Genomic DNA, 11,041 nt, shown 5'->3' on the forward strand with positions numbered 1-11,041 from the left:
TTTTAGATTCGATCAGGTGGGCTGAGGCATCTACCTAAAGTATAGTACACATTGACAAGCAAAACAAGTCATCGAGGTCTATTTCGTGAATATCAAAGCCTAACTGAAAAATTTCTTTTGTAATCTCTAAATAACACCGTATATATTGTATTTCAAACGTTTTTAGCTAAATAAAAGTTGTTATTTGCCCGAAAATTGTCCTAAAAGTACGTTGACTGTCAGTTTTGAATGATAGTGTGTACTCCCCTTAAGTAATTGTACCATTAATCTTGCTACTCTGACCATCGACAAACTTTTTTGCTGGGTATTGTCAACAGGGATGCAGTCGAACGAATAATCGACAGTCGATAATTTTTTCGATTATTTTCACATACAAAAGTCGTGTTCGATTTTTAGACTTTTTAAACTACCTGGCTATCCCTACTGATCTTGTATCTTATTGATTGATCCTTGTTATTTTTCGTTTTATTTGATGTTGGTTTTTTCTCTAAGTTACGCATACCAGTTTTCAGAATAGTAAGTGTTGCGCTCTACAATAATCTATTATGAGCCGGGATGAAAACTTGTGCTGGTTTCATGGAAGGCTCTCTCGTGAATCTGCTGAAGAAATATGCAGAAATGGTAAATTGGAATCCTATTTAATTTACACCTGTAGCATTTTATACAATATTAATAATTTTGTATGTATTCCTATTTTAAGGAGAGGAGGATGGTACGTTCCTTGTGCGTGAAAGTAATACAGCTGCGGGTGATTTTGTTCTGACCTTATTGCATCAGGGCGAGGTTTGTCATTATCAAATAAGACGTCACGGAGAAGATGCATTTTTCTCGATTGAAGATAAAGTAAAAATATTACACGGACTAGACACGTTAATAGAATACTATCAACAATCAGCTAATGGTTTAGTTACAAAACTGAACAAGTTCATTCGAAAAGATCCTCCTCCGAATGAGACACGAAGCCATGGAAATACAAATTTGCTTCACCGAGCTGTAATGAACAACAATCACATTGTTGTGTCTGAACTTCTGAAGTGTGGCTACAGAAATGTGGATGCAAAAAATCAAAATGGACAAACAGCTATGCATTTAGCTGCATTGCACAGCGATGAAGCAATGCTCAATCTCTTGCTAAACGCTGGAGTGAATGTAAATTGCATGGATTCGGATAATAATATGCCACTTCACGTAAGTAAAGCTATATAATAAAAATGTTCTGTCAATACTAAGTGTTTATCTTCAATAGTACGCCTGCAGACACCAGCCTGGTACTTTTATTAAGCGTTTAATCGCTGCCCAGGCCAATGTTCAGGGGCGGAATATTAGGAACGGATACGTACCATTACACGAGGCAGCAAAACATGGAAATTTGGAAGCTGTGAAAGAATTGTTAGCTTCTAACGTACCACTTTTGCCTCGCACTTCAATGGGTGAATTTCCAATAGATTTGGCTAAGGAAGCAAATCATGAAAATGTTGTGCAATTTCTGGAAACGTATAAATTGAAACCTGCGAGTACGTTTAAGTCACAATGGTATCACGGAACATTGACCCGAGAAGAAGCAACGGAGGTTTTGCGAAATTTTGCTGCTAGTTTTAAGAGACCTGTGGAATGTGTACCAACCGAAAATGGAAATCCAACTGAAAAAGTTGATGCATCAGGTTGCTTTCTAGTGCGTTTTTCGGAGAGGAAGACTGCAGGTTCTGGATATGTGTTAACATTACTTTACGATGATGTTGTAAAAAATTTTATAATTTCGCATTCGGTAAGTACTATAATACGACTTTGGGCAATTTGATTTTAAGTATACTAGTGGTAGGTTTTTGTAAGACGAATAGAAACCAATTTGGAATTACAAACTCCTGGTATTTTAGAAGATGTTTGTATGCGTCAAAACAAAAATATATGAACATTATTTAGAATCATATTGGAGTAGCCTGTTTTGGTTTATTTGCTTCTACTCTTATTGTGTAAACATAGGCGAACTTCCGTATCGTCATTTGCTTTGCGTTGTTTAAACTTCTTCAGAATATTTCATTTGCACACTAATGCTTTGTTCCTCGAAAATGCAACTAAATGCATCAGAAATATAAATGATACTAGTTTGCTTTTTACCTGTGTTAAAAATTCGTATTTTTGACGTTTTGAAACGCGTAGCTTCGCAGTTAAGTACTACGGCGTTAAGAAACATAATACCTTCACACATTTACAGTCATTTGTAAAGCATCTGACGATACGGAAGTTAGCCATATTGTACATGTGCGAATTTTTTTAATGCTCTCTATAATCTTTATGCAGTCAAAATTTTTGTATATTGATGATGGTCCATTCTTGCCGACCCTCGAACATTTAGTGGAACATTTTACTCGTTTTGCCGATGGATTGCCCATTAACCTAAAATATCCTGTTCTGCCAAAACCTAAACCTCCATTGCCCTTATTTTCAACAATGCCACGAACTACTAGAAAATCATCTGATTCCATACAAGTTCCACAATGTTCGCCACAACAGATGGCGACTAAAAGTCCCACATCGATACAACTACCGCCAAAAGATAGCCAGACAATGTCGACAAATCATCACCACACTAATACGAAGAAAAAACCGAAGGACTCTGTATTCAGTACATTAAAATTAAAGAGTCCTAAAAAAACGGGCTTTCTCGAAAGCATGAGCACTTTACGTAGAAGTAAACTAAAACAAAAATCAATATCATGTGATGACAAACCACAAGTACCCAGTAACGAAGAAGAACTCAAACAAGCGGAAACATTATTGAAGAATCTATCATTTTCTACGGATTTTACTAAACTTAACTTGGTCAACAATAACAGCCAGCAAGAATTCTATAATGTCCCTAAAAATAATTCAGCAGTTAATAGCGCATCTGCAACTGCAAAAATTGAACCCGAGACTAAAACAGAGGAAGAGGTGGAGTATTTTACCAAAAGTGACGTTGTTATTGAAAGAGAACGGAGTCAGCAAATTTCTAACGAGAGGTAATTATATAAGCTACTGTTGTTTCCAACAAGTCAATGTCGTTAAGCTACTATTATTAGTAAAGGTTGTGTACATGCTTCATCTTTAGATCAATGTTTCTTCAAAGGTATGGAATCTGTCTTCAATCATAACTTACTTCTTAGCTTCATTATTTTATTTATTTATCTTGATCCCTTTAAGAATAATTGGAATAGGGCGTCCGTGGGGAGCTTTTTGAAAAACTCTAAGGACATAATATGGTGAATAAGGAAAACTTTGTGTTATACAGGCATGTGATGAATTTCGAATCGATTTGCAATGAAAACGATTTTCCCAAAACGAGTGAATTGTTTTTAGATGTGATGGGATCCGAATCGAATTTCAATTCCACGTTGTTTCAATTTCATTAAATTCCCACAAACAAAAAACGGACTGGTGATCCCTATTCTGGAGTTGAAAGAAGAAAAATAGAAAGAAAAAACACTTTTTCCCAGCAAAATTTGACGGAATGGGTTCTTTGCGATGACGTGATTTCATGTCATCTTTTGCATTGGTTCAAAGGAAGTCGTGAAAGATCCGATCTTTTCATTAGGATTTGAACCAATGCAAAGGAAGTCGTGAAAGATCCGATCTTTTCATCAGCATTTGTACCCATTCCATCGCTCCAATAGAGATGATGTTTGTGTTTTTATTACACACCTGTTTATTTTCATTTTGGTATGTTCCAGTACTGCAAAAATCTACTAATTTTTACTATTTTTTCCGATAACATAAAGGAAAAATTGTTATCGTAGTAAAAATAAGTAGATTCTTGCAGTTTCTGGAACAGACCAAAGTTGTTAGAACTGTCGTCGTGATGTTGTCTTACATTTCCTGCATATCAAACAACTAAAACTTCTAAACAATTGGTATTATATGAAGTCCCAACCATCGAGCTAAAAATAGAATCGGACTGCACACATTGCTATTTTAAAAGTTCCCTTGTCTGTTCTAAATCTGACATAGAATGAAATCAATCAAATCTCGCTTCTTGGAATTTGAAACGAAACGAAAAGGAACAAGAATCTGAAAATAAAGAAGAAACTACTTTTGGAAAGAAACAACTAAAAATAAATTAATTAAGCATAAATGGTATTTTCCATAAAAAGTCTCTCCTCCCCGTTCGTTACATTTTGTTCTTAGAGATCCCTAAAGCAAGCCGGGTTGTAGATCCCTACATATTTCCGTCACTAAACAAAAGAGTATAATGGGCCGATTCCGTACAGCGAGGCGAGTCGTGTCGCGTTGCCAGTTGCAATTTTTCCATTACGTATGGCAAAAGTCGCACGACGACGTCAAATTTTGTCGCCGTAATGTTCATTTTCCGGCGACAACAAATTAGCTGTCGTCGTTCATTTTTACTAACGAATAAAAAAAAAAAAATAAAAATAACTTGTTATCGACGATTATTTTCTATCGCTGTACGTAGTGCATTTTTTAAATTTTGTCACAGAGACGATAGACGACGCGACATGACTCGCCTTGCTGTACGGAATCGGCCCATAAATTACCAAAATGTTGTTATAAAATAACAAAATTATAAAATAAAAGTAATTTACGAAATAAAAATACTTAAAGGAGTGCATTTGGAGTCCATGTTGAAATCTGAACTGGTGATGGGAAGATAATTGCAAAAACCTTTTGTAAAATGAAAGAATATCAGTTGCGGAGAACGGAGAAAGTAATCTTTTGCGTTGCAGCAGTGGTGATTACATTGCAATTTTGGATATAAACTTTTGAAAAAATAAACTGATAAATTCATTGTAGTTATTTCATGAATTCGTTTGAATTAATAAAGAGTTTTGTTTTTCATGAAAACCATATTTCAATACAGCATTTCCATTTTCCAAACAAGACATGAAAATTTCATGCCAAGGGTTTGGTGAAAATGACATGCCAAAGCATTGGTTAAAATGACATGTCAAAGCATGGGTGAAAATGACGTGTCAAAGCATTGGTGAAAATGACATGTCAAATCATTGGTGGAAATGACATGCCAAAGCATTGGTGGAAATGACATGTCAACGCATTGGTTAAAATGACATGCTTAGGATCCAGAAAAGAACGTCATCTTTTGGGGTCCACGCTCATATAAAATTCATCGATGAAGATGCTAAAAAGATGACATGCTAGATCACTTGCACCCATGATTGAATGTCATCTTTGGCATCGAACATTTTGCTGGGTAAGTAATGAAACTAAAACCGCGAAAACGCTTGCCCAGCAAAATGTTCGATGCCAAAGATGACATTCAATCATGGGTGCAAGTGATCTAGCATGTCATCTTTTTAGCATCTTCATCGATGAATTTTATATGAGCGTGGACCCCAAAAGATGACGTTCTTTTCTGGATCCTAAGCATGTCATTTTAACCAATGCGTTGACATGTCATTTCCACCAATGCTTTGGCATGTCATTTCCACCAATGATTTGACATGTCATTTTCACCAATGCTTTGGCATGTCATTTTCACCAACCCCTTGGCATGAAATTTTCATGTCTTGTTTGGAAAATGAAATGCTGTATTGAAATATGGTTTTCATGGAAAACAAAACTCTTTATTAATTCAATCGAATTCATGAAATAGCTACAATTAATTTATCAGTTTAGTTTTTCAAAAGTTTACATCCAAAATTGCAATGTAATCACCACCGCTGCAACGCAAAAGATTACTTCCTCCGTTCTCCGCAACTGATATTCTTTCATCTTACAAAAGGTTTTTTCAATTATATTCCCATCACCAGTTCAGATTTCAACATGGACTCCAAATGCACTCCTTTAAGTATTTTTATTTCGTAAATTACTTTTATTTTATAATTTTGTTATTTTATAACAACATTTTGGTAATTTATACTCTTTTGTTTAGTGACGGAAATATGTAGGGATCTACAACCCGGCTTGCTTTAGGGATATCTAAGAACAAAATGTAACGAACGGGGAGGAGAGACTTTTTATTAAAAATACCATTTATGCTTAATTAATTTATTTTTAATTGTTTCTTTCCAAAAGTAGTTTTTTCTTTATTTTCAGATTCTTGTTCCTTTTCGTTTCGGACTTTTTTTTCAAATTCCAAGAAGCGAGATTTGATTGATTTCATTCTATGTCAGATTTAGAACAGACAAGGGAACTTTTAAAATAGCAATGTGTGCAGTCCGATTCTATTTTTAGCTCGATGGTTGGGACTTCATATAATACCAATTGTTTAGAAGTTTTAGTTGTTTGATATGCAGGAAATGTAAGACAACATCACGACGACAGTTCTAACAACTTTGGTCTGTTCCAGAAACTGCAAGAATCTACTTATTTTTACTACGATAACAATTTTTCCTTTATGTTATCGCAAAAAATAGTAAAAATTAGTAGATTTTTGCTGTACTGGAACATACCAAAATGAAAATAAACAGGTGTGTAAATAAAAACACAAACATCATCTCTATTGGATCGATGGAATGGGTACAAATGCTGATGAAAAGATCGGATCTTTCACGACTTCCTTTGCATTGGTTCAAATCCTAATGAAAAGATCGGATTTTTCACGACTTCCTTTGAACCAATGCAAAAGATGACATGAAATCACGTCATCGCAAAGAACCCCTTCCGTCAAATTTTGCTGGGTGGTTTAGGGATCCGTCATTACAACAACATATCCCAGCAAAATGTTCGATGCCAAAGATGACATTCAATCATGGGTGCAAGTGATCTAGCATGTCATCTTTTTAGCATCTTCATCGATGAATTTTATATGAGCGTGGACCCCAAAAGATGACGTTCTTTTCTGGATCCTAAGCATGTCATTTTAACCAATGCGTTGACATGTCATTTCCACCAATGCTTTGGCATGTCATTTCCACCAATGCTTTGGCATGTCATTTTCACCAATGCTTTGACACGTCATTTTCACCCATGCTTTGACATGTCATTTTAACCAATGCTTTGGCATGTCATTTTCACCAAACCCTTGGCATGAAATTTTCATGTCTTGTTTGGAAAATGGAAATGCTGTATTGAAATATGATTTTCATGAAAAACAAAACTCTTTATTAATTCAAACGAATTCATGAAATAACTACAATGAATTTATCAGTTTATTTTTTCAAAAGTTTACATCCAAAATTGCAATGTAATCACCACTGCTGCAACGCAAAAGATTACTTTCTCCGTTCTCCGCAACTGATATTCTTTCATTTTACAAAAGGTTTTTGCAATTATCTTCCCATCACCAGCTCAGATTTCAACATGGACTCCAAATGCACTCCTTTAAGTATTTTTATTTCGTAAATTACTTTTATTTTATAATTTTGTTATTTTATAACAACATTTTGGTAATTTATACTCTTTTGTTTAGTGACGGAAATATGTAGGGATCTACAACCCGGCTTGCTTTAGGGATCTCTAAGAACAAAATGTAACGAACGGGGAGGAGAGACTTTTTATGGAAAATACCATTTATGCTTAATTAATTTATTTTTAGTTGTTTCTTTCCAAAAGTAGTTTCTTCTTTATTTTCAGATTCTTGTTCCTTTTCGTTTCGTTTCAAATTCCAAGAAGCGAGATTTGATTGATTTCATTCTATGTCAGATTTAGAACAGACAAGGGAACTTTTAAAATAGCAATGTGTGCAGTCCGATTCTATTTTTAGCTCGATGGTTGGGACTTCATATAATACCAATTGTTTAGAAGTTTTAGTTGTTTGATATGCAGGAAATGTAAGACAACATCACGACGACAGTTCTAACAACTTTGGTCTGTTCCAGAAACTGCAAGAATCTACTTATTTTTACTACGATAACAATTTTTCCTTTATGTTATCGGAAAAAATAGTAAAAATTAGTATATTTTGGCAGTACTGGAACATACCAAAATGAAAATAAACAGGTGTGTAATAAAAACACAAACATCATCTCTATTGGAGCGATGGAATGGGTACAAATGCTGATGAAAAGATCGGATCTTTCACGACTTCCTTTGCATTGGTTCAAATCCTAATGAAAAGATCGGATCTTTCACGACTTCCTTTGAACCAATGCAAAAGATGACATGAAATCACGTCATCGCAAAGAACCCATTCCGTCAAATTTTGCTGGGTATGCACTGTTAACACATTTCCCGAAAAAAGCTTGAAATTTTGCTAGAACGATGTTTTTAGCTTTTTATATCAGATTATATCAAAAAACGTATTTTGATTTTTATGTGGGTTAAGTCTTCGGGCATTTCTGATGACGATATACCAATAACCGAAAAGGCTTTCAGATTGCCTATTTTGTACGAATACCGTCGCAGGTCGTATTTGCAATAATTTTTATTCTCAACTCTTTTTCTCTTTTAGTCTCTCTAATGTCATTCCAAATGCAAATGGTTATATACCAACTGTTGATATACGAGTATTTACAGAACACACCATTCAAGGTGGTAATTACATGACTAAAGATGAACTCGAAACATCTGCTGCAGAACTTAGAGAGTTTTCACATAATCCGGAACGGTTAGATTCTTTAATATCCACAACATCCAATGAAAGCGAAATGATGCGCTACCTAAATCGACAAACCAGTACAGCTTCTTTAGAAACGCCAGGATCCAGTTCTAAAGTCAACTATTTAATTCCATCTGATTGTCTTATACTTGAATCTATTATCGGAGAAGGTGAATTTGGTTCCGTTTATCGTGGATATCAGATTCAACGATTTGGTTCAGAAATTCGGCGGCGAGAGGTGGCCATCAAAACGTTGCGTGACGAACACTGTCGCACAAATAAACAAGAATTCTTGCGTGAGGCTTCAGTCATGATACGTCTTAAACATCATTGCATTGTACAGCTAATCGGAATATCAAAGGGAACTACATTGATGATGGTTCAGGAGTTGGTACCATTGGGTTCCATGTTACATTTTATATTGGACCACAGGGAGAAAATAAATCCAAACTACGAACTAAAGGTGTGGGCTTCACAAATAGCATGTGGTATGTATGAAAATATTGGTTTATATGTAATGAACAGCATTTTACAACTCGATTTATTAGGTATGGAATATTTGGAGAAACGTCATTTCGTTCATCGTGACTTGGCTGCACGAAATATTCTTTTAGCATCAAAGAATCAGGCGAAGATAAGCGATTTTGGTTTGTCTCGTGCATTGGGAAGTGACACCGATTGTTATCAAGCGAGTCAAGGTGGCAAATGGCCTATAAAATGGTAATTTCGACATATATTTTATAGATATTTTAATGTTTAATTTGAATGCATTCTTAATAGGTACGCACCTGAAAGTTTTAACAATGGCATTTTTTCTCATGCCAGTGATGTTTGGTCATTTGGTGTTACTCTATGGGAAATGTTTTCTCTGGGCGAGCCTCCTTACGGTGATATACGTGGGGTCGATGCAATTAAATTAATAGAAAGTGGCCAGCGTTTGCCTCAACCACCACTATGTCCGGCGCACATCTATGAAATTATGTTAAATTGCTGGAATTATAAAGCTAAAGATCGTCCCACATTCCGGTATTTAACTGAATTTTTTGCCCGTGACCCAGACTACCAAAATATTTTAGAATTAGTTAAAACTGATCATATCAGTTGAAGAATACTCCCAACCTCTTACCATGAGGTATAAAACTATTATCATATATTTTATGATTATTAAGCAAGTGCAATCGATATTTCATTGATATATATATATATATATATATATATATATATATATATATATATATATATATATATATATATATATGATTGCCTGCATAATTTTTACTCGCGATTCATGGATTTTTTAACAGTGTGCTTTCCTTCTTTGTGAAAACGTATGGTATTTTAAAATAGAGTATTAATAAAAACAAAACAATTCCATTTTTAATTACATATCAATGTATTTAATCGAAGCATGTTATCGGAATCTGTGTCATTGGTATTTATGTATGTATTAAGTTTGTTCTAGTTCTAAGTCAAATAAAATATTAGCTAAACAAATATAAAAATGCGTTGTTTTTGTGCTCTTTCAAATTTACTAATAATATAGTATCATTACATACAATTCTAGCTACAAAATGTGATATAGATATGGCGAAAACCAAAAATCCTTTGCAATTCCATTTGAAAAAAAAATTAAAAATTTTTTTTGCGAGCACATCTACAATTTTTGGCATAGAGGTTAAGAAAAAATTCTGGTTTCAAATATGTTCGCGTTCACAAAATTGGACGATGCGCGCAAAAGTTATAGCGGTTTTTATTCTCATATAAAAAAAAAATATCTTATTTGTTGTTATGAGAAAATGTATGCATAAATCGTTAACAGCATTCCATATCTATTCGTAGATGTTTAAATAGTTATTAAATTTATTATTATTTTCGCGGAAAATCAACAAATAATACAAAAAATTTGAAGAAAAACCAAATTTATAGAGATTGGGTACATAAATTGCATATTATAGCAAGAACAAAAGAGAAAAACTTATTGTTGGAAAATATTGTTGCAAATATATTTTTTGGTTTGATTCGAAAAATTAGAAAAACATATTTGGGAGTTCTCCAACTATTTCGCTAAAATCCCATACAATAATTAATGTGTACTGCTAAAACTTCATCAATAAATATGGTTTACCATCGTGAAAGCTTATTTGCTTACTGTGATAACTTATAAGGATAGAAAATTAAGAGTCCCAGCAAAATAAATTGGAAGTAGTGCAATGTAGACTAGTTCTTTCACGGCATGTTTTTATGCAGTTCAAACGGAGTCGTGAAAAAGGCACTCCATTCCTCGCATTTTAACCGCTTTTGGATGCAATCCAAAGAATCGCATCCATTAGTCACATTTTATCAACATCCGGAGGCAGTTCAACGGAGTCGTGAAAAAGGCACTCCAACTCCTCACAATTTAACAGCATCCGGATGCAGTGCAAACGGAGTCGTGAAAAAGGCACTCCGTTCACTACATTTTATTAGCAGTTGTACATAAATCAGTTTGTACATCTCTACAGGCAGCGGTATACATTTTCCAATAAGAGATAAGCGTGCTAACATTTTCAA

The 11,041-nt window shown here is 34.4% G+C and overlaps 1 protein-coding gene across 1 annotated transcript; it reads left to right on the forward strand.

Moving 5' to 3' along the window:
- The first annotated feature begins 398 nt into the window (after positions 1-398).
- Shark (SH2 ankyrin repeat kinase) lies at positions 399-9,711 on the forward strand. Its single transcript, XM_073990551.1, has 7 exons — positions 399-621; positions 701-1,188; positions 1,247-1,765; positions 2,299-2,999; positions 8,345-8,979; positions 9,040-9,211; positions 9,272-9,711. Exons 1-7 carry the CDS (start codon positions 546-548, stop codon positions 9,594-9,596), a joined length of 2,916 nt encoding a protein of 971 aa, XP_073846652.1. The 5' UTR covers positions 399-545; the 3' UTR covers positions 9,597-9,711.
- The last annotated feature ends 1,330 nt before the right edge of the window (positions 9,712-11,041 follow it).

This window comes from Musca autumnalis, unplaced genomic scaffold, assembly GCF_047663935.1.
Source record: "Musca autumnalis isolate F117 unplaced genomic scaffold, ASM4766393v1 scaffold_5, whole genome shotgun sequence".
Lineage (NCBI taxonomy): Eukaryota > Metazoa > Arthropoda > Insecta > Diptera > Muscidae > Musca > Musca autumnalis.

Bases quoted from the DNA above. Each gene is read 5' to 3' on its own strand.
- Shark (XM_073990551.1), top strand. From the start codon at position 546: ATGAGCCGGGATGAAAACTTGTGCTGGTTTCATGGAAGGCTCTCTCGT. The intron at 1,766-2,298 runs GTAAGTACTATA...ATCTTTATGCAG, and splicing joins ATTTTATAATTTCGCATTCG to TCAAAATTTTTGTATATTGA. The intron at 3,000-8,344 runs GTAATTATATAA...TTTCTCTTTTAG, and splicing joins CAGCAAATTTCTAACGAGAG to TCTCTCTAATGTCATTCCAA.